Below are 23790 nucleotides of genomic sequence, written 5' to 3'. Positions count from 1 at the left end.
AGGATGCGCCCTCCGTGTCACGGGCATCCCTTGGGGCTGGGATTGCTCGATCCCATGTCCCATTTGAGCTCAATCCCTTGGGGCTGGGATTGTTTGTCCCCTTTTAATTCGACTGCTTGATTTTGGGATTCATTAATCCCTTGGTCCCTTCTGAGCTCAGTCACTTGCCTTTGGAATTCCTCGATCCCTCGGCTCCTTCAAGCTCAAACCCTCAGGTTCGGGATTGCTCGATCTCTCGGCTCCTTTTGAGCTCAGCCCTTCGGTTTTGTGATTATCCAGCCGCTCAGTCCCTTGGCCCCTTTTGAGCTCAACCCCCTCGGTTTGAGGACTGCTCAATCCTCGTCCCCTTTTAGCTCAGTCCCTCGGCTTTGGGACCCGGGTCTCCTCGAGGAGCGGGGCGTGCAGAGCTCGGGAGATGCTCCAAGCTCCTCGCACGCCTCCGCCGAGCCGGTCACGCAACGGCGCCGAAAACGCTTCGTTAATTGAGCGTGCCTCGCTAATAACGAGACGCCTGAAGCAGGGACGTGCTCGTTCCTGTTGGGAGCCGGGCTGCAGGCAAGGGGGGGGGAGAAGCGTGCCCAGCTGCTCTCCCGCAGCGCCAGCACATCCCCTCTAACGTTGTTCCCTTCCAGAGGGGCTTGTGCCGGCCGGTGAGTGAAATAAATCACCCCCGGCAGCTGCTGGTGCTGATGGTCTGCAACGGTGGAAGCCACTTAAAACGACCGATAATTAAAGAAATAAATTTCCCGAGTGCCGGCCTCCAAAGTTTTGGTTCAGCACTGAAGGCAGGAGAGCCCGGCGAAACGAAGGGCGCCCCAGCGCGTCCCAGTATCACCAGCGCTGCTTCTCCTCCCTTCCAGGCTGTTTCAGGTGCTGCACATTATTAAAAAACAACAACAAAAAAAACCAACAAAACCCAACAAATGACCTACAGCACACGCACAAACGCTTCTTTCCACGTTTCCACCGCAGCTGTGCTGAGGTCCTGGTAAAGGGACTCCGGATACGAGCGCTAAAGTCGTTCCTAAATAATTAAGCAGGTAATAATTAACGGCACTCCCTTGGCAATATTTGTGGCTGGCCCGAACGCGAGGGAAGATGCTGAGCGCCCTGCTCAGCGTGCGTTCGCTGCAGGAGGAGCCCTGGGGCGAGAGGGGCCCCGTGGTGAGCTGGGTGCCTGGCGCATCCCGCACCGCATTGCTCCCAGGCACAATTCGGGGGCTGCAGGGGAAATCCTTTAGGGGAAATCCTTCAGGGGGAATCCTTCAGGGGGAATCCTCCCCTGGAGGAGCGGGACCAGGGACCGGGGAGGGAACCCATGAGCTCCCAGCTGGGTTTGAGTTCCGGGGGAAAAACATCAGGACTAAGGTGGGGGTGCTGGCGGAGGGGCACGGCCTCCACCCCGCTCATTTTAACCGCAGTTGGTGCTTGGGGAGCCCCTTTGGCAGGGCTGGATTGTTCCCCTTCACCCTTTTCCGATCCAAATCCCAATTTTGGAGCGGGACGGGCTGGGCAGAAGCAGGCGCTGCGGAAAGCCCCGCGCCGAGGGACCGGAGCCAGGCTGTCGGTGCTGCTCGCCTGCGGATTCCTTCAGAGCCGAGGGAAAAAAAAAAAAAAAAAGTAGTTAGGCTGTAGCCCCTGCTATTAATCATAGCTGTAATCATGCATTTAATGAACATGACAGCTCCCGTTCCCTCCGGAGAGACGCGCCGAGCCTCCCGGCTGGGTTAGGTACAACAATCACTTCCCAGCGCTTGCCATCACCGCGAGCTGCCGGAGCAGCCGGCGTCGGCTGCGGGTGATGCATGGAGAGGAGCAGCCCCGTTTGCACGGGCCGCGGGTTTCCTTACAGATGATGCGCCTCAACCCGACTAGATCATTAAGGGGAAAAAGAGGAAAAAAAAAAATAAAAAGGCGGAGGGAGAAAAACACCTGTCCCTTACGCGGGGTATAAAATATCAAGCCTGACGCCGCCGTGCTGTGTGTAATCAGTTAAAAAGCCCTTAATGTGCAGTTCCTTGATGCTCTCCCCAGCAGCTTTTTTTTTTATTATTTATTTCTTCTTTTTTTTCCCTCCTGTTGTTCCTGCCGCCTTCACGGAGGAACTCGCCGTGCCCCTTCTTTCAATCTCTGCAGCAAAGGACTTTTATAGGACCGGCAGCGCTTGGTCCCGACGCCGATGCTCTCCCCGGCGTGCTGAGGTCCTCTCGTGCAAAATCGTGTTGCGTCTGAAGAAAGGCCCCGGCGAGACCCTCCCAAGATCAGAGTCAAGCCCTGGGGGCATGGTTTCAGCATTCTGTTTCGTTTAATCCGGAGCCTGCTGCCGTGCTCCCCGGGGGGATCACACACCAGCACGTCTCCTGTTTTTACATTTAACCCCTCTCCAGTCCTCCGTGTCCTTGCTCTGCCCCGGTTTCACACCGCGTGGGTGACTCTGGTAATGCAGAGAGACCCCAAATCTCCACCTTGCTTCTGTCCTGCTCTGACATTGATCACTTAACGTTTTGTTGTGTTGCTTCGAAGAAAAACCTGGGCTGCTTGGACCCTCCTACGGGTGTGGGGCGATAAATCCCCCTGCCTGCATCCCCTCGCTCGTTGCTTTGAGGTCTGCAGAGCACTTAAACTTCTTTTTGCACGGTGGAAAGGCTTCTAAAAACGACACCCCTCGTTCCCTGCTTAAATCCCAGGAGATGGAAGAGAGAAACGAGGCTTCGCCCCTTTCCAGGCTGCTGCGCGTTAACGGGCTCCGCGCGTTAATTACGGAGCTTCTGAACCGGCGGCATTACGCAGCCGATGGGCTGGCTCCTCCTGGGTAAATATTTAGGCAGTTCCCTATTAGTTGGGCGAGGATTTCCACTCCGGGTGAGCAATTAGGAGGTTTGACGGTGTGGAAGCTCGTAGGAAAGGTTTCTGTGCCTGCTGCCAGGCTGCTGCCTCGCTGGACGTGGCCGGCACGCTGGCCAGGCTTTTCTGCAGATTTTGGGATGGAAGGGAGCGATTCGCAGGCGTGCAAACTGCCTGCAGGCTGCAAATTAATTCACAGCACCGTCACCTGTACCGAGGGACGTGCGTCGCCCAGCCAGCATCGCACACGTTCAGTCCTCCCAACGATTTCAATGGTTTTAGTCTGCGTATAATAACCGCGAGTCTTCTTGCGGGAAGATAAAAGCTGTGCAAAAAATATATATATATATTCACCTGTGGATTTATTTTGGATATATATGCACTTAAAACCAGCTGCATGAGACCGTTGCAGCCTTTATTTATTTACCTCTTGATTTATTTAGTGGTTCCCCTTCTCTGGCAAGGATGTGGCTGGCAGGCTGTCTTAAATAAAAGGATGGCGCACGGGGCACGGGAACGCACACGTACCCTAGAGTCTGCTTTTCTGCCCGGGGGAGCCCACTCCTGGGATGGTTTGTCCTGCTGAGCTTGCTTTAAAGAGCATCAAAAGATAATTGCGGAGGGCTGAAGGAGGCTCTATCCCGACCCTAATGATTGGCTTTAATTTGGGTCTCTGTCCCCGCATCGTTTGGGAGGCCGGCCTTGCTCGAGTGCGATGCAAGCGATGGAGGGGAAGCGGGACCCAAGCTGCGAGTCGAAAAAAAAAACAACCGAAGAAAAGCAAAATAATTCAGCAAAGGTGGCACAAACGCCCAGTTAATTTTAGGTGGTCGCGTGGCAAGCTCGAAATCTCTTGCCACGCAAGTCTGCCATGAGCAAAGACCCGTGCCGGCATCCTGCAGCGGGGCTGCCCGATGCCCCGATGGACAGGCACATGCCACCAGCGTCGGCATCGCGCCTGCGCCGTCGCTTTTTATTTTCAGAGGGAACAGCTGGGGTTTTGCCGGTGCCAGCAGCCAGAGTGACAGCTCGAGCGCGGGGGGAGCTATCAAATCCCGCTCACTCACTCCCCAGCACGCCCGGGCTGGCAGGTGAGTGACTGAGCCGCGCTCGTGCCACCTGGAAAGCCGCGCGCCGAGCCTTTATTTTCGATTCACTCTTCCCTACGCCGCTCGAGGACGATTTAATTATGTGCGAGCACGGACTCGAGGCAGCTGCTGGGCTTCCCCGGGCTGCTGCAGGGAGCGTGAGCTGCCTCTGCCCAGCCTCCAAGGTTGCTCCAGTGCATGCGGGTTCCCCCGGGGGGGTTTCCCAGCAGGTTTGAGCGCGGAGGAAAAGGGCACCTGATGCATTTGGAGCCAACAAGGAGCCCTTTTTGGCAGGGCTCCTCCTTGCTGTGACAGGTCCGGAGGTGCCAGCGGCAGGCAGGTCTGCGAAGAGCATCCTCAGCTCTCGTAGCTGCTGCTCTGTGTTAGCACCGAGCTGCCAAGGTCCGCAGGAGTTCCTGCCGAATTTCTTGCTTGGGAGCAAATCGTCCTGAATGTGTCTGTGTTTCTTTTCTCTGTTTCGAACAGCGAGGCTGAGCGGCACGCCCGGCAGTACTGGCTTCTCCCCATCCGGTATCCTGAACCGATCCGCTACGAGCCGCTACATTGCCAGGTCTGTACCCGCGGGGAGGATCAGCACGCTCCCCCTCCGGATGCTGCGTGTGGTTTATGCTCAGGATGGGGTCAGAAGCTTGGTACGAGGCTGTCTCAGTGGCTCTTTGCTCGGTGGAGGACCGAAGCACCGCTGGTTTTCCCCCATCCTCTGCCGGGAGGCGGCTGTAAACTCAGCAAAAAACACTGGTTCCTGCTTTGAAAGGTTCTCTTGAAAGGGTGTGAAAGGTTAGTAATGGATATCAGCACCTTTCTGCGGGCAAGGAACGCCAAATCCTGCTCCAGCCCTCTCTGAAAGTCCCTTTTTAAAACAAAAGCCATATTGTTCTCGAGGGCAGCAGCGTCACTGTCACCTGTATCGCAGCAGTTTGTTGTTTTATTCCCCTGATCCAAAGAAGTCAATCCCCATTCAGCCCACTAAACTTGCAGGTTTTCATTCTTGCTGGCTCTGCTGAGATTTCCCAGCTGGGAACCAGCGCTCGATGGGTGCTCAGCCCCTGCAAACCAGTAACCCCCGGCACCGGCAGGGAAGCACCCCGAGCACAACGGCGCGTTGCCGCCCTCCTGACTTCCCCGTCGCCTTGCTTCTGTGCCACAGATGTGCCGCATATCATCGCGTCCTTAAGTGTGAGCTCTTGCAGACAAGCCCCTCTTAATTGTAGTAGACTGAAATTTATCCCCGAAGCATGTTGGTTCCAGATGTCTACACAGACATAGTGCCAGATTCTAGCTATATTTTATCATCTCCTATCATTTACACCAACTGATTTAAAGTCTGCTGTCAAAGTCAATTGATGGTAGAGTCCAAATTCAGTGCTGGCCACAGAGGTCCACGTGCTGGTGGCCTGGCTGAGTACCTCAGGTAGCCACCGTGTTGACTGTGGGAGAGCCCTTTATCAATGTCGTAATTTCAGCAAGGAAAAACTCTTTTTCTAAATGCTTATCATGCCATGTAGTGGCTTGCCTTGCGATAGCCTCAGAAGCACCACGGGTACCAGGAGGCACGTTGTGTCAGAGCTTGCCGTCCCCACATCCATGCACAGCGGTGGTGGCAGTGCTGATGCTGAAGCAGAGAGAGGGCTGGAGAAGGGCTATCATGTTCAGCATTTTGTCTGCATGAAGTTTTCTTAGTACATTTCAACGGGAGAGCTGCAGATGCTCAATATAGAGGTAAAAATGTGCATTCCCGCTCTAAAATAGTCTCCTTGCTACTGTGACCCCTAGGCCAGTGACTTGGGCTGATGTATCCCCTGAACTGCTTGGTGTTTGTAGCCTGTGCTGCATGAGCCCAGCACAAAAAAGGATATTTTCTGTCTCCCTGTATTCATAAAAACTGCTCGGAGCTCTCTCCGTGCTCACAAAGTCAATGGAGATGGTCATGTTCCTGGAGGGATCTCTGAAGGTCTCTGTATGGGCTCTTGCACCAAAGGGTCTCTTATCCCTACACCGTATCTCTGAGAAGGTCTGGTTCCACGTTCTCTGTACCATCCCATAAACAGTCATAGAGGACAATAAAATCCCCCTTTTGTCTTCTCCTGGGTGAGCAAATCAGCTCATGGCCTCTGCTCAGATGTCCAGTGCTCCAGCCCCAACTGTCTTGGTGGCCTTTCGCTGGCCTCGCTGCCGTCCTCCACTGTCTGTGTTGTCCTGGGAGCCCCAGAGTGGGCCTGGTATGCCCTGGTGGTCTCACAAGTACCAAATAGCAGGGGTAGATCCTCTCCCTCATCCTCCCAGCTGCATTCTTGCTTGTACAGCCCAAAATGTGATTGACATCATGGCCTCTGCTATGAGGAGAGGCTCAGGACGCTTGGGTTGACCCCTTTGGAGAAAAGAAGGCCAAGAGGAGACCTCACTGCTCTCTGCAGCTTCCCGAGGAGGGGAAATGGAGAGGGAGGTGCTGGTCTCTGCTCCCTGGTGGCCGGTGGTAGGATACATGGGAACGGCACAAAGCTGCCTCAGGGGAGGTTCAGACTGGGCATTAGGACAAACTTCTTCACTATGAGGGTGGTCAGACACTGGAACAAGCTTCCTGGAGAGGTGGTTGGTGCCCCGTGCCTGGCAGTGTTCAAGCGGCTTTTGGACAATGCCCTTTAACTTTTGGTAGGCCCTTGAAGTGGGCAGGCAGTTGGACTGGATGATCTTCCAAGGTCCTTTCCAACTGAACTGTTCTGTTCTGTTCTGCTCTACTCTGCTCTCTACTCTACTCTACTCTACTCTACTCTACTCTACTCTACTCTACTCTACTCTACTCTACTCTACTCTACTCTACTCTACCTCAAGGGCACCTGGCTGACTACTACTCAGTGCCTTGTTGTTCCCCAGGGTCCCCAGGTCATCCTCTGCAGAGTTGCTTTCCAGCATGGGTTGGAAAGGACCCTTGAAGACCATCTGGTTCAGTCTCCCTTTCACTAGATCAGGTTGATCAAAGCATGTGGCAGTTCTGTACCAAAAGCAGAAATTTCCTCGGAAATTGGCCTCATCTTGCAGATTTTTAAAGATTCAGCGTGAAGTTGTCCAGAAGTCACAAAGAGCTAGAGCTTATGGCCCAGTACGAATTTTCTGAATATCTCCCTCCCTTTTCAAAGTGGAACTGTGCTTCTCTGTGATTTTGGGTACGATTGACCCATTTTCTCTGTGCCACTGTATGACGTTGCATTGAAGTTGGAAATGTTACCACAACCTGTCTGTCTTGCTCTGTTTAGCCGTGCTGTTCAGCGGAGTTTGGCCATCATTCGTCAAGCCAAGCAGAAGAAAGAGAAGAAGAAGGAGTACTGTATGTACTACAACCGCTTTGGCAAGTGTAATCGAGGGGAGAACTGCCCCTACATCCATGATCCAGAGAAGGTGGCCGTCTGCACCAGGTATGGATGGATGCTTTGAGCATCCACATGCTTTGAGCCATCACTGGGACATCAGTTGGCTTCAGTGCTTGCTCTTGTGATATTCCACAGGGAAAAATCCCGATAATGGAGATGTAAGAACATGAGAATTGCTGGGCTGGGTCAGGCCCAGGGTCTGCTCAACGCTCTGGGGTTGGAAGGTGCCTTCAGGAGGAGGACAAGATGAGGCTCACAGAGGGCTCTTTCTTTTCTCTGGGGCCTCTCAGCTTCTGACAGTGAAACCCTGCTGCCTGGTAGGGTTTGTAGTTGGTAGAGGTTGCCACCAAACCATCTTGTAATAGTCAGCAATTCTCTTCTTTTTTGATTTTGTCCTTTCTTTAATGCGTGATGTTTATGGCAGTGGGTTGCATAACAGAATTGGGCTCTGTGTGAAAAATGCTTCCTCAACGGGCTGCTTGACTGTTAGCTACCTCCTCGTTCATGAGAAGAATAGGATAATAATTCCCTAATCACCTTCTGTGCACCATTTATAACTCTGTATAGTCTTCCCTTTCTATCCAAATTTGTCAGACAAGAGAATCCTGATCTATTTAATCTCTTCTGGTGCTTTTTTTCTGAACTTACGCAACATTTGAGACCTATTCATGCTAACTAAGCATCACATTAACACTCTTAAGTTAAGTATACATGCATTAGATATTTGGTGCAGCTTCTAGGAACTACAGAAATATTTACTTCGCAATTTGGAGGTGGATGCTATCACCTGTACACTTATGCCTGCTAAGTAATCATATCATATCATAGTGCAGAAGAACTAAAAAGATTTAAAAAAATGTAGTAAGAACCTGTAATAAGATCAAATCAACATTTCTTAAATATAGTCAGAACAGTAATCCTTAGCCATTAGTTATTACTGGCAGGTTGAGAACGCCATCAGAGTTTGCAAGGTGGAATTTGAGGCTAAAATATTTAGCCAGGCCCTGAAAAGGCCATCCAACTCGAACAAACTGCTTCATGGGTTCTGGATAATACTTGTTGGAGTTGATGGGGGCAGATGGTGCAGATGGCAGAGTAGCCTGGATTTTGGCTGAATGATCTAAGAGCCTGCCCTCGCCGTGCACCAGGTGATTTTTGCCTGGCAGCATCTATCAGAGACCAGTTCATAGGATCATAAGGGTTGGAAAAGACCTTCAAGATCATCTGGTCCAACCATCACCCTACTACCACTACAACTACTACTACCTACCACAACTACACTTGCGTCGTTTGGAGCTGACGTGTTGCACAGACCGGCTCAGATCTGTGCAACGGGTTTGAGTCCTTCAGCCTGTGACGCCAGGCAGCAAAGAGACTTGGTAATTTATTACAGGAGAACTGATTAATGTAACCAGCTCATTATACCTGCCCAACAGTTGATTAAACTATATTATTAGTCGTTTAAAAAGCGTAGAAAAGCCAACTCCACTGATGAACTCTTAGAGTGATTTCTCCTTAAAAGTGCTGCTGTGCTAGAAATCATTGGTGGGTTGCACAAAGCTCGGTGGGAGACAATACAGAAGGAAAAGTGACTTTTAAAAAAGAAGAAAAATAAAAAATAAATGAGTTTTTAAAACCGATTTTACTTGCTTGCACTCAGTTTCTCATCCTCATGAGCACCAAGACATATGTGTCCAAGGTGTGAGGATTACTTCTGGTGACACAGAGGATTAGGATGCTGGCTACTGAGTCCTCATTTTGACTCCTTCATTCTTCTTATCTTGAGGAGTAAATCGAATTGTTGGCTGTGCTACTTGCTCACCTTAGGAATCTCTGCTGCTTGTGCTGTTTTGAGTCTCCATCCAGCCCTGGGATGGAGAGCCCTGGGCATACTGGGGAGAGCCCTGGGCGCACTGGGCAGAGCCCAGCGCAGGGCCCTGAGGGGCGGCAGGGCCTGGAGCCCCCCTGCCGTGAGGAGAGGCTGCGAGAGCTGGGGCTGCTTGGCCTGGAGAGGAGGAGGCTCCGGGGGAGCTCCCCCACGTCCCTGCGGCCCTGCAGGGAGGTGCGAGAGGCCAGGGCCAGGCTCTGCTCAGGGGGGCCCGGGGCCAGCAGCGGAGGCCGCGGGCCCAGCCTAGAGCCCGGGAGGCTCCCCCTGGCCCCCAGGCAGCACTGCTGGGCTGGGGGCTCCTCTTTGGGGTCTCCCTGAACCCACCAGGCCTCGGGGCTGGGCACCCTGCTGTAGGCCCCAGCTGTGGCCGGGGTTGACCTGATGGCCCTGAGGTGCCTGCACCCTCCACCACTCTGTCATTCAGTGCCTTGCTCTGCCTACTAATAAGCAGCCAAATACAGGGAAGGAGCAAAATCTGTCAGGAAAGGGACCGATTTACGGCCTGTTACAGGCTTTAACAACGAACTCTGCAGTGGTCATGTTAATTTGCAGGGGTATTGGGCCAGGAAGAGACTCAAAAAGTCGCACTTTGTGACCCACCTGATCTCACACAACCCTCTCCTCTGGTCTTTTGGCAGGTTTCTCCGTGGCACATGCAAGAAGACGGACGGGAATTGCCCATTTTCCCACAAAGTTTCCAAAGACAAGGTCTGTGTGTCTTCCTAATGAGCTCACCGCGGCTTTATTAGAGAGCTGACCTACAGAGGCAGCGTTTATGACGGCTGTAGGGAAACCTGTGTTATAGAGTGCTTCAAATAGAGTTCATTTGTAGTTTGCTTGCCAAGCTGTTCAGGCTCATTACGGGGTCAGAGCTTATAATGGGAGCAGAGTGCGCCTCTTAAAGCAGCGTGGTGAATCACTAGATTAGTGCGCTAAGCAGCGGATTGGAAACCAGAGCACCTGGGGCTGCTGGAAGTATCAATAACACGTGTTGGGTTAAGGAGTACTTAAACTCAGAGGGAAAGAGCACGGGAGCATTGTTTGCTACGTCTAATCCTTATTTACCTCTGCCAGATCACCCTTCCTTCCAGCTCAGCCCACGCTGGGGTCAGACAAGGACGATGCTGCAGCATCCGGGAGCTTTGAGGCAGAAATTAACCTTTCTAAAAAGCCAGGCAGAGAAACTCCCTGGCAGACCGGCTTTTGATTCCATCATCGTTTTCATCCTGCTTGGTGTATGTGGGGCTCTGTGGTTTTATTACGCAGTGCCAGGTGGAAAAATAATTAGGTTTTCTTTTAGTGATGATCAGCTGACAATTTAGCAGGCTAACCTCTGTACGGTGGCAAGGATTTCCAGTCGGACGTAGCTTTGGAGACCTCAGGCTTTTCAGCTGAGGTGAAGTTGGTGCTGAAGGTTAAGTGTGGCTGCGGGTCCTTCACCGAGCTGGGAAGTGCATCGAGCATGTGTTTACGTGCTGTTTTAGCGGATTTGCAGGAACACTTCTCTACTACAGCCAGAGAATCACCCAGAAGAGAGCAGGAAGGTTAATCCCACTGGGGCACTAAAAATACAACGAGTGGGGTCACTGCATGGGGGAAGCGCTTTGTGACTGGTCCCATTGTTGGGGTGGAAATGCCAGAAGCTGGGATGGGAATGAGAACCGGTTTTCCTAGAGAACCCATGAGGCTCAGTCTTTCCTCGTGGTATGTGATGAGCCTGGCTATGGGTTTGGCACATCGTTGAAAGTGGCTTTGCCAAAGCTTTCACGGCTGTGCCTGGGGCAGGGCAGGGACTGGAGCTTGGACAGGCTGGACCAGATGGACCCAGAGGTGTCTCCCAGCCTCTGCCATCCCGTGATTCTCTGGTCACTGCCCTCATTCCCCTGTCCAGCATCGCGTAGGTAAACCACAGCACAATTACTGCCTGTAAAGGATTTAACCCATGGGGCTCACCGGCTTTCGTCAGCATCTGAAGCAGGACCTTTTCCTGCAGCGGCTGCCTTTGGCCGTGCAGTTTTTCTTGTCTCCGTTCCCCCCGTCTGCATACAGCATGCTCGTTGTCGGTGAGGAGCTCATAAGTCATGCCGGTGGTGAGCGGAGTCGCTCCGAGCGAGACACAAAGCACCATATGTTTTTTACATGGCTCTCTCTTCAGAGTCACTTAATCATGTGTATATAAAGTAGAGGAGATAGACTGGGGACAGCTGTACTCCCTGACTCACGGCACGACGAGGACGGATGGGGATGGGAACTGATAGAAGGCAGGAGGGCTGTTGGAAGTTGTTTTTTTTTTTCCCTATAACGTGTAGCGAGACTTCAGAAATACAGAAGCCAAGGAAGAAGAAAGGCTTGCAAAGGGACTGGCTGTTTACATGGCTGTTGGCGTATCATAGCACAGATTTGGGGTAGATATTGGGGTAAGATGGTTTGTAAAATTGCTGCTGCTGCTTTACGCTGCAATAACTGGTGTGCACGCGACCTGCTGCCCGTGCCCCTGAGCTGAAGGATCGACGCCGATCCAGGCGGCGCAGGGTGATCAGCTTCCATCTGTACCAGTGACTTCAGTGCTCTTGGGGTATTTCAGCAGGTGTTAGAGCCTGGTTTTGGCCCCAGGGCAAAAACCTGTGCAAGATTTGGGATAGCCAAAGTGGCCCCACGGGGCACAGGGGTCTCTGCCCGCCTCGCCTTTCTCCTTGGCAGGCGCGCGTGGTCCCGCGAAGCGTCGTCACCGCAGGCTGAGCGCTTACATCAACGCTCCTCCGCGTGAAGCAGGCGGGTGCCAGCCCTCTGACGTGCCTCAGAAACGAATATATTCCGGAGCAGGTGTTTTCTAGCCACGCACGTCACGCTCGGCAGGGAAGGAGGATTACTTGTCGCGGGATTAGGCCCCCCCGGAGCGCTTCGGAGGTCTCCGCTTGCCCCGTGCTTGTCGTCAGCGCGGGCTGGAAGAGAAGCAAGCTCCTCCGCGGAGTTCAAGCCTGCTCAGGGTGATTTATAGCCGCGGGGAGCCAGCTGCCCAAAGCGAGAGGCGACTCCGCTCTTCAGCTCCCGCGGCTCCCTGTTAACCCGGGTGATTACTAGCAGAGGTGCTGGGAGCCTCATTTATCAACCAGTGCACCCGGGGAGGAAGACAGGAGAAGCCGTTCGGCAGAGGAAGGCAGCGTTTTCCCCGCTCACACCTTTTGCCAGGCAGGCCCTCTATTCAAGTTGGAGCTTTAATAGGGTTAATTAATTGTCTCCTGGCGCTCAGCGGCAAGGAGGTGGTGGCTGGGGGCTCCCCGGCGGTGCCCGAGGTTTTGCAGATGGCCCCGTTAATTTCTTCTCGATTTCTCTTTGCAGATGTGGGGGGCACCCAGATGCTCGGGGTGCCATCAGGGGAGCTCTGGGGCGTTGTCGTTATGTGTCCCACCTCGGTGGGAAGTCACCGGGATGGGACCTGTGCCTGATCCCAAGCTATTGATTTGAGGACAAAACTCTTACTCGACCTGTGCGTACCTCAGTTTCCCCACTGAGAACTGGGGACAGTCCCTGTGTTTTACGCACGGAGGCCGTGTGGGTTCAGCTGTTACAGGAGTGAGGCAGCAGCGAGCTTTTCCCCATCCTAAACAGCCAGATCCTTTCCTTCCCCAGCCGCGGTCCCGCTCCAGGGATGCTCCCTGCTCGCTGCCCCGGAGCAGAGCGCTGCTCCAGATGGGCACCGTGCCTCGCAGATGGCTTCAGAAGCAAAACCGCCCCTCCAGCAGTGGAAAAACCATAGCAGAAAAACCTCTCCGGAGGACAGGGGAACCTGAAGCTTGGGGTTTTGTACCGCAGGGGGGGGATTTTGTGCAAAGCCCTTGGCTGAGGAGCAGCCACAGAGGCGCTGCTCGGGGCTTTCCGTGCGGCGGGGCAGAGCCTCCAGCACATCCCAGTGATTTAGGGGAACCGGTAAATGTGAATGAATGGGTTTGTGACTGAAGGTTAGCGAGAGGCTAGGGCTCGGGCAGCCGCCTGCTGCTGCTACAACAGCTTTTCCCCTTGAGGAACTCGAAAAGAATCAGCATTTTTCTCCCTAATAGAGCTTCAAAACTCTGTTGTGAGCAATTTGGAAATTCACGTTGAGTTTCGGGTTCATTAGCTGCTGGCTCCAAAGCGTGTACATAGTCAAAGCTGTCTAATATGGACGCACCGCACCAGTGCCTTGAATTAATGTTATTGTTATTTGTGTGGACGTAGTGGGGTGCAAACAAGGTTAATTGAAATGAGAGCGCTGCTTCCTCTTGATAATGGCTCAGGCTTGACAGCTAGGAGGAGTTTATTTTTGTATAAGAGCTGGCTTTATTATCCCTTTTTATTAGAGCTAATTTGGGCTCTATATCAAAAACTACATTAAGGGAATCATTTACGGTCACACCACCACCAACAAAAAAGATAGCCCCAGAGCCCTGTCCTTTATGTTAATGCCCGCAGTTAAAAGACAATTAAAAATAAACTCTTCTCTCTTAAAGCACCCTTTGTTTTCTTTCCTCTCTCTCGGCTTCCCCCTCCCCTCCCTCCCGCGATTTCTCCCTCTCTCTTTGCCTCGAGTGAGCCGATTTAGTCAAAACCCCACCGTGCCCTTCAGGGAAAGGGGCTTTTCCCGCGCCTGGCGTCGGCTGCGCTTAGCGCGGAACGGTAAAAATGGGTTTGGGGACACTTGAACCGGCCGAGGCGGGTGAGCAAGAGGGATCGGTAGCGCCGAGCAGTAAGTAAATTTTACATTTAGGGGGCTGAGCAGCAGGAGCCGGGCGCGGGGACGAACCGAGGCGGTGCAAAGCGCCTGCTCCCGTCGGCGAGCGGTAGCCGGTGAGTTAAGGACGGTGAAATATTGCAGCGGGCTGGCAATTCGGTTTTAATGAGAGCAGCTGTGCGGAAGGTGAAGTTTGTGGTTTGAGGCGGAGGACGAGGAGGATCCTTGCTCTCTTGCTTTTTTTTTTTTTTGTTTTTTTTTGTTTTTTTCCGCCGGCTGTGGCGATGCTGAAGCTGGGGAGCAGCGAGCGGGGCCGCGCCCCACGCATTTATGTGCTGGGACAGAAGGAGCCAGGGCTCTCCTCCTCCTTTCCCTCGCTCCTGGAGCATCCCTCCTCTGGCGTGCAGGGTCCCCCCCTTAGCTCACAGCCCTGGGGGGTGCCTTTGTGTGATGCGACTCACACAAAAAATAAAAAAGAAGCACTTTTCCCCCCTTTGCTGAATTGCGAGGGCACCCCTATGCTGCTGGTTTGGCTCTCGGGGTGCCGGAAACCCCCCAGGGGAGAGGGTGGCCGGGCTGGGGCAAGCCCTGCGCTTCTGCTCCGGCTACATCCAACACATCGCCCCTTGGGACCGGTGTTTGTGGTCCCCAGGAGCACGGTGATGCTCAGGTTGGTATCACGGGCAAGCAAGGAGCCTTCTCTCCTCTCCAAGTTTAGTCGGGAGCATCGGTGCCTGTATCCAGAGGGCCCGCGTAACGCCAGGGCGCTGTGCTGCGAGGCACCACCCGAAGAGCTAGAAACGCCTCGGGGATCAGCCGCTGGCAAAAGGCAGAGATTTCTTTATTTTAACGCGGTTTTATTTCAGCGCCGGGCGTCGGAACGGATCCGGATCGCCACGAGCCGGGGCAGCGCTAACGGGTTTGTCGTCCTCTCGCCCCCGCAGATGCCGGTGTGCTCCTACTTCCTGAAGGGGATCTGCAGCAACAGCAACTGCCCCTACAGCCACGTCTACGTCTCCCGGAAGGCTGAAGTGTGCCAGGATTTCCTCAAAGGCTACTGCCCCATGGGGGAAAAGGTAAAAAGGCGCTGTTTGTGCCGAAGCGGGAGGGGCCCGCGCCGCCTGTTCGGGGTGCCGGCGAGCCACGAGCCGTTTTTCACTCGAGCTACGGCACCGAAGGGAGCCGTAGAGCTGGAAGCTGCCGAACACCTGGATGGGATGAGCGAAACCAAAGGGTTTATTGGCAGAGTGGCTTTGTTTCTTCGCAGGCAGGGAAAAATAGGAAAGGGAACAAATGCAAGAGGCTGGGGCCGGCAGTCGTGGTCTTCTGCTCCTCCGTGCATCCTCTCTGCTTGCCTGCGTGATACCGGGGCCACGTGCCTGAGCAGATAGCAACAGCCCCAGGCACCGCTCGGTTAAATGGATGAGAAGTGAAGGAAGGGGCTTTACACAGACCGAACGGAGAGGTCAATGGTTATTTGCAGCCACGTTGGCTCCGTTAAAGCTGGGCACAAGCTCTTGTGGCTCAGCTTCAGCACCAGGAGCGCCCTTCATCGTGTAACTGCAGGACGCGAGCCTCGAGCTGTGCCTGGGTACGTTCCTGGGGGTTTCCTGGAGTCCGGCTCCCATCCCTGGGTCCTTCTCCTTAGATCAACGCGGCGAAGTCCTGCAGGGACTCGATGTGCACCCAGGGTAGACACGCAACACGTCCCCGAGCTTACGGCACCGTACGTAACACGCGGAGCCCGAGCGAGCGCAGGGCCTGGAGCTGGCTGACAGCTGCTGATTTCCAAAGAAACGTGGAGGCAGTTGCATGCCAAAAAGAAAGAAATTTGGGGTTTATCTCACATCTTCCCCCTTCCTTGTAAATGCCGCAGGGTCTCCTTTTCCCTCGCTTTGTGGGAAGGGGGAGAGCTGGCCGTGCAATTAATTCCTCCCCAGGCTTATTTAACTTCGGGGTGGTTTAAGTTCGGATGCTTTGCTTCGCAGCCGGGGGCTCTGGGGCCGCGGGGGAGATGACTGAGGACAAAAGGGATGAGAGGAAACTTGTGATGCTGCTTTGGCTCTTGGGGAGACCTCGTTAACCACCTGCTGAGGATGGGCTCCCTCCTGTAGCTGCATTGGAGAAGGTTCCTGGTACCTCCTGGGTGTTTCTGACCTTCCTGATTCATTTTTGCTCTTTTCTATTCATTTAAAAATTTGTTTGGCCTCTGAGTATAAACCACTTTCGTCTTTTTGTTAGTAGAGCACATGGTTTTCTTTCGGGTCCCACAAACAAGGTGTAGGCCACCTTCACTTCGTTCCTCTTGATGCCATCCCAAACTCATGAGACCAGCGACACCATCGCATCAGGGTCCCTGTGCTCCACAACAGACACTCATAATTCAGGAGGGGTAGCCAGTAAATTTGCCAGCAGGTTGAATATTTAGACAAGGCGGACTCTGAGATTTACAGAGACGATGCTCTCTGCTGCGGTGGAGAGCTTTTTGTACACGTGGTGGGATTTCTGTCCGTCCTTTGACCATTTTCTGTGCGGCGTCGTCCCATCCCCGGGGTGCCCATAACCTTGAGGATGCATTTGCTGTACATGGAAGAAGACATCACATAAATGTCCTGGTTTAATTCAGCCTCTTCCATGAGCCAACAGCAAGCAAGGAGGACGAGACACAAACTTGGGGAACATCTCCTCTCTGAGCTGGAGCCCCTACGCTCAGAACACGCCGGGAGTTTTGCAAACGCTGCTCAAAATCGGCTCTCCAGCTGAAAAAAAAAAAGCGAGGCACTAATGAAACCATAATTTTGGTTATAGAAAGGCTGCCAGATCGCAGGGCACCATCCCAAAAGCGCCCCAGCGGGCTTACAGAGCGGAATTATTTTCTTGCATTTAATAGGTACGCGTGGGTGAGTGTCTGCCTAAGCATGGTTTCGCAGACCGGCTGCTCAGAGAGGTTTCTAACCCCTGCGTGATTTGGGCTTCTTTTCACCGGGGGAGTTGCCGGGATGAGCAGTCAGGAGCTCGGATCTTTGGGCTCCTCTCCTCCTTCTCCATCCCAGGAGCTCGGGTTGACAGAGGTACCGCCAGCGAGGTGCTGGGAGGTCTCAGCACCATCCTTGGGTGCAGGTAGGAGTTGGAGAGCCCGGAGGAGACGAAGGTGCTCGATGGCTGGCAGGAGATGCCCAGCAGGTGGTTTTGTCCAAAGAGAAGGCGAAGCCACGGCGTGTTGGGGTGGATGGACAGGGGTGGAAGCTGTTGGAGCTGTCACCCGTCACCTCTGTCACCGTGCAGAGCCACCAGGTGCCCCCCGAGCTGTCCCAGCACCCCCAACACAACCGAGGACAGCGCCTTTGGCATAGCAAACCCATCCCTTCTCTGGGAAAAAAAAACAGCTACGGAGCAAAAACCAGGCAAAAGGGAGGAAGAAAAGCCAAAAGTTAGAGCTGTAAGAAAAGCGGGACATCAGCAGGAGTGGAGGGGAAGGCTAATAAATTAGTCCTTGCCTAATTACTTCTTGCGGCGGCGCGCGCGGAGGGGACTGCGTGCAGGGTAAACATCTCCCGTGAAGGAAAACAGAGCTGTCCTGCCGCCTCCCTCCAGCACAGCACTAGCCACGCGGGCAGCGGCCCTACAATTATTTTAAAATATTCCAATTTAAATGAAAATATAAAAGAGATATTTAGAATATTTATTCTATTAGGAAAAGTGCTTACCGCGTCACTTTTAGAGTGTCAGAAAAGCATTCTCCTACAGATGATGGATAGCAGCCTGTAATTATATATGGGGAGAAATTGCTGAGCGGGCCATATTTAACTGGGGAGGAGAAATACCAGCTTGGGCCATTAAGGGTTAATTTTATTCTCTAAATAATATAAAAAGTGCTGAGTCCGTGCCTTTGCTCAAAGTAGAAAGTCCTCAAATGGACCCCGGAGAGTTTATAATATTCTCCTGAATCAAGTAAAAATGTTAACCTTGCTTCATAAAACGATGCCTTGTTAAAGATGCGCAGTCCCTTTTCCTTTGAATAATTTAGGCCAGGAGTAAATCTTCTCTCTCGTTCTGCGTCGCCGTGGCCGAGGAGCCGCGGGAGCCGACTGCCCCCAGCCCGAGCCACCGAGGGCGAGGATGGCGAAGGCGCTCGGCGTCCGTGCAGCATCCTCGGAGGGTAAATTCGGAGGAGGATGCCCAGGAATTCGGGATCGAGATCCTTCGGTGCCTGATTTGTTCTGGGCTCCTTCTGCCTGCTGTGTTTTTCTCCCTGCGCTCCGCCGAAGAAGCTGTTTTTTTATCAGACCTTCGTAAGAAATGCCCGTTATTATTCATAATTGATGGCCTGTCGTTGGCGCTGTCGCATCTCGCGTGTTTTCGAGAATTTCTTGCGGGATGCTCCGGCTGATCCGATCAACCTTTGCCCATCCCGTGGGCTCTAACTCTGTGCACACTTTTTGTACGAGCCGTGCTGGTCGTTCTGCGAGCCCGGCCTGCTCTGCCTCCATCAGAATAAGTGGGAACGCTTTAGTTTTGCATTCCCAAATCCCTTTTTCGGGGACACGGACCGTAAAGGGTCCTTGCGCCCCTGGGGAGAGAGGACAGCTCCTGTACGAGTGAGTGGCCACGTCCTTAATTAAGGGAGTTTGACATGATTCAGTCATTTCCAGGAGATTGCTGGTGGCAGAGCACCTCAGTTTCCAGCATCCTTCCCTGTTCCTGGGTTGTGCGTCGGGAAGCTGCTCCAGCGTGCGTGCGTGCACGTGGATCTACAGCTTCCTAAAGGGAGCAGACCTTCCCCAGCACCACAAAACGGTCCCGTTGGGCCAAGCTGGTCCTCCTGGGCCGGTCACCTGCAGCAGAGGAAGCCCAAGGGAGAAGTGGGGAGAGAGGGAAGGGGAAATGGGGCCGCTTGCAGGTGCTCCCCAGGGTGCTCTCCCGTGCCGTGGTACTTGCCGTCGTACCAAGTTTTCGCCGTTAAAATGAGATATTTTAGCGAGCCGCTCCGTGGTAAAAGCTAATCTGGTTCCCCAAACAGATTTCGTTTTCCCAGCTCCCCGGATAAGTTGTTGAAGCCCAACAGCAGTTTGCAGTGGAGCACGGGGTCCGGGTGGACACTCCTGGTCGGTGCCACCAGTGACAGCACGTTAGCAGTTGCCCACCCTGCGTTACAGCCTAACTAATTCCCCTACATTAATTTTCCGCGTCAGGTTTTGCTCCAGGTGCCGAAGGGACCCTGTGGCTGTGAGCAGGCTGCGTGGCAGAGCCTGGAGGGTGCAAAGTTGTCCAAGAGGCGATTTCTCTGCCATGCTGCTCCCCTGGCTGTGCCCACGCCGGCTCCCAAAATAATACACAACGCAAAGCCGCTTGGAAGGTGATGGTGTGGACTGCACATCGCTCCGCTGCTTTAATATTTAATTGCACGGCTGAGGGCTTGCACCCAGGAGCGACAGCAAGTGCTCGTCTGAGTCCCGGTGGAGCGGAGCAGGCATCTTGCGATTTGCTTTAAAGAAGCAAAACTTGACTTTTTGGGAAATTAACTGGGTTTTGGTGCAGCTTCCCAGCATCGCCGGTGTTCTCCAGCCCTCGCAGCGTGTCGCAGCGAAGGCAAGTGAGCCAGCCCGGTGCCCTGTAACTGCTGCCTCCGTAAAATCGGTCGGTATTAAATAAGCTTTTCCCCCATGGCGTACATTAGCAAACATGCTGCATTAAATACCTATCTTCGGATTGTTTCCATCAGCTGCTTTGAAGCCTGTGGGTAAATTGTTCCCCTGTGGGAGCTGTTAAGCAGTAAGGCACGGGGAGATTAAACAACGAGGCCGCTGTGAAAACGCGGGGGGAAATGTAGTGGAATAAATCAGGGGGAAGCTGGGGCCACGAGCTCTGCCGGCCCTCCTGGCCAAGCCGTCACAGCCGGGATGCTCATCCCTAACCTGGCCATCCCCCAAAATCTTTTGGGGAGAGTCTCTCGGCTGAGGGAGACCTAAAATCCACCTAAAATACCCGCAATTACCCTGCCAGCAGGGGCAGCTCTGGGTGGCGCTACCCGCGGAAGTGCCGCTTCCTTGGGGAAAATCATTTCTCGCCCCCAGGTGGAGCGTGTTGGTTTTCGCCACGGCAGCTGCTTCTTTTTCTGCAGAAAACTCCATTTCGGGGGCTTTTTCTTAGCGGACGATTTGTTCCCGTTTGTGTTTCTCCCATCCGGTGATGCGTCAGGTTGGTTCTTTCCTCCTTTTCTGGTGGAAGCTTAACGGGTTCCCTCTAAAGTTTTTTTTTTCTCGTTTCGTGGATCTGACGTTAAATTTAACACGTTACTGAGCTTTAGGAAAAGCCACGTTAGCTCTATTAGCGGCAGCTGCCAATTTCATGTCTCGGGGGTTTTCTTTTAAGTATCCAGTAGTTGGTTTGGGAGGGAGAGAGCTGCCTGGCATTCTTGCTCCCCTTGCACAGAGCACAGAAGGGTGAAGTTAACACTGTTCATATTGCATATTCAGCTGCTTTGTATTGTTTGCTAGGTAAAAAAGTGATTTTTGCCCCAAAACAGCCATCAGACGTTGATCTTTCTGGGTGTTTCTTCACCCCCCTTTGGTCCCAGGCTGACCCCCAGCCTCCTTGCCTTTTCCTTGAGACGTGCAGCACGTGCAGCCATGGAGGAACCCGTGCGTGCTCATCCAGATCCCTGCTGCTGATCCTGGTTCTGTAATCACATCTCACCTCCCAGCTTTCGTCCCACACTCATATCCCACCGCGGTGCTGGCCACGCCGGGTGGGGAGGTGCAGGATGCTGCTTCTCCTCCTCCAGCATTGCTGGGAGACAGCAAAGCACTCAGGGGTGCTTCACGGCAGAAGCTTCGTAGCTGTAGGAGTAAGAATAAGGCTCGGAGGAAGTTCTTAAGCTGTGTACAAACCCTTTCAGAATAGTTTCTTTCTTCTCCAGTTTGCTCTTAAGCTGGGTTGGGCTCCTTCTCCCCGAGGCCATGCCATTCCTCCAGGTCCCCGCTGCCGTTGTCGGGGCTGGCGGTGGGACGGGAGCTGCTCCGTGCGCTGCTTGCTTCGGGGCTTGGAGCTGCCTCTTTGGAGAAGCAGGTGGACAAATCAGCCCTGGATGAAAAAGGCGGCGGGGGTTGTTAAATATCTTCTGGCCGCGGAGATCCCAAAGCCTCACGCTGCTCCTTCGTGTTGTCTCTTCAAAGCTGGTCCTGGCCCTGGCCACGCTGGATCTGGGAGAGGTTTTGGGTGTGCTGGGGGTTGCAGAGGAGAGCACTGGGACCGGTGAAGGCTTCCTCCCAGCCTTCCTCTTCCCGTCCAGATGTGCTAGGACCGAGAGGGGCTGTATTCTCCATCTGTGTTTCTGGATCACTTTTCTGGGTGGCAAATTTGTACCTGTGGGTCTTCGGCATCGCGTCCGTGAGTAAACAAAGGTTTGCTCCTGTCTTGGAGGCCCTTCAAATACTCCGTGAGACTTTAAGCAGCTGCTCCCCGTGTGGATTATTTGGCTTATGCTGTTAGTTTGGGACAGACTTAACTTTTTTTTTTAAAAAAAAAGAAAGGCTTCAAATTCAGATGGTTTTTCTTTCAAATCGCCCTGCTGCTGATGCCTGGAGAGAACCAGCCACAGCAGGAGCAGATTTCCTGGCTTGAAGTGCTCATCTCCAAACTCCGTGATGCTGTTATGCTGAATTAGACCCAATCAAGCTGAGAAGCTCCTCCATGCCCAGCTACCAGGGGGGCTGTTTGAAGTGCCAGAAGCCTTAATACAAAACCTCTCTGCTTGGTGTGAGCACGGGGAGGGGTACGGGGAAGGCTAAGCTTTGAGCCATCCCAAATTTTCTCTATCTTGGCCGTACCTCCATCTTATTTCTTCTATGATCCTATCATAGCTGCTTCCGATTTCCAGTCCCCTTTGATTCAGAGGGAGCTGCTGGTGGCAGGACGCGCTTGCAGCGATGGGTGGGGAAGAGCAGGACCTTGTACACGTGCAGGATGGGACCGGACCTGAGCAGAGGGAAACGGTGATGTGATTGATGGACCTCTCACCATGACCAGGAGGCAACAGGGTGTTCATCAACACTAAATCAGTGAATCGGGTGAGCTGGTCAGTGGTTGGAGGGGAGGAAGAGGAGAAAGGCTTCCACTATTCAGCTGCTCTTTTCTCTTCCACCTTGATCAAATCTTTAAGGACTACCCAAGCGAGGATGGCTTTGCTGAGTCCCGCTGCCCTGCTCAGTACCTCGTCACCGAACACATTCTGCGCTGAGTATAAAACTCACTTGAGCTCCTATTAGAAGAATCAAACCTCAAACAGATTAACTGCCTGTGTTCACAAAGGTTGGACGTTTAGGGGTCTGGACATCGGCAAATTGCTTCTTCTAAAGAGCTGATCCATTTTCTACACTTGCAACAGGGGAGGGAGCGGTGAGGAGGTGTCGCATTAAAGCATCTCGGAAACCTCTCTTCCCCTTCTCTCCCTCGTGCGAGGGAAAGAGACATTGAAGATTGAAATTTATCTGTCTCGCGTGCAGCTGTTTTGGGCTCAGCTGGAGGACAGGTGGTAGAAACACTAAGTCCTAGCTATGGAAATGGTGTTTATGTGTATAAAACAAATCCCGGGGCGTTTTGCCCCCTGCTTTTGCTTTGCACGGGGTGCACGAGGGCTGGTTTTTGAGGCTACGAGTCCTCTCCGAGCTTGCTCATGTTCAGCAAGGGCCAAGTCTTGCAGTGTTGATTTTCATGGAACCACAGAGTATCCTGAGTTGGAAGGGACCCATGAGGATCGCCAAGTCCAGCTCTTGGCTTGGGAACTTTGAAGTTTCTTCCCAGGTCGCGTCCAAGAGCCTCTGGACTGCTGCCCTCCTTTCGCTCTTGGCTCATCCTTTATCCATTCCCACCGGTGATGGTTTTCTGATTTTACCTCCAATTCTCACCCATTTTTAGCTCCCTCACCTTCGTTTTGACCTGGATCACCTTGAGGATGTTCACTAGGACTTTTTAGTGATATTTCAGGCATATCTGTAGACAGTAGCCACGTATCCGCCTGTTCCAGCTGTGAGTTCGTGGCGTGCTGAGAGGACCAAAACCTTCCAGCCAATTTTTGGTGCTTGCTGGCATGCCCACACAGCACCACACAGAGTGAGATTTCTCCAGCCCCCTCCTGGGGATGCCGCAGGAGGTTTGCAGTTCCCCTTCTCCCATTGTTCAGAATTAGCCGAGGGGCAGCGCTGCCTTTGATCGCTCTTTTATAGTCCGCTGCAGCTGTATGAAAATCATCTGCAAAGGCAACTTCATTTCATTTATCTTTAATTTTGGCTTCGGTTGACAGATGTTTTCTGCGTGCTACAGTTGCCCATTTAATTTGTTGTGTGGTGTTTTTTTTTTCTCTCCTATGATGTGTAGCAGAAATTTTCAGTCAACAAACTGATTAGTAAGTAAATTCTTTATTGGGGGGGGGGGTAAAGTGGTTAGGTTTAGTAATGATTGTGAATGTGTCTGCTCTTAAGATCACGAGCAGCAGTCTGAGGGGGCAGGGACCTGGGTGCATCCCCTCAGCTCGCTGGGGATGTAGCTTGTGGGGGAGAGGTGGAAAGAGGAAAGCCCAGCTGCTCTCCTCTGGAAGTGTAGGCCCAAAACACAGAAATGTGGTTTGGTATGTGGTGCTGGGAGGGCCTGGAGCCCCGCTGCCGTGAGGAGAGGCTGCGAGAGCTGGGGCTGCTCGGCCTGGAGAGGAGGAGGCTCTGGGGGAGCTCCCCCACGTCCCTGCGGCCCTGCAGGGAGGTGCAAGAGGCTGGGCTCTGCTCAGGGGGGCCCGGGGCCAGCAGCGGAGGCCGCGGGCCCAGCCTGGAGCCTGGGAGGCTCCCCCTGGCCCCCAGGCAGCACTGCTGGGCCGGGGGCTCCTCT

The 23790-nt window shown here is 53.3% G+C and overlaps 1 protein-coding gene across 5 annotated transcripts in view; it reads left to right on the top strand.

Annotated features, from left to right (window-relative positions):
* The window catches only part of ZC3H3 (zinc finger CCCH-type containing 3), a 137796-nt gene that overhangs the window by 93901 nt on the left and 20105 nt on the right, over window positions 1-23790 (top strand). For all 5 annotated transcript variants that reach the window (XM_080579956.1, XM_080579955.1, XM_080579954.1 and 2 more), the window contains 4 exons: window positions 4419-4503; window positions 7205-7363; window positions 9845-9914; window positions 14859-14990. In XM_080579956.1, the coding sequence (XP_080436082.1) occupies window positions 4419-4503; window positions 7205-7363; window positions 9845-9914; window positions 14859-14990 (446 nt within the window). The remainder of the gene's footprint in view (window positions 1-4418; window positions 4504-7204; window positions 7364-9844; window positions 9915-14858; window positions 14991-23790) is intronic.

The sequence above is a fragment of the Anser brachyrhynchus genome (genome assembly GCF_964034855.1).
Source record: "Anser brachyrhynchus genome assembly, chromosome: 2".
Lineage (NCBI taxonomy): Eukaryota > Metazoa > Chordata > Aves > Anseriformes > Anatidae > Anser > Anser brachyrhynchus.
This window is presented reverse-complemented; position numbering and strand designations above follow the sequence as displayed.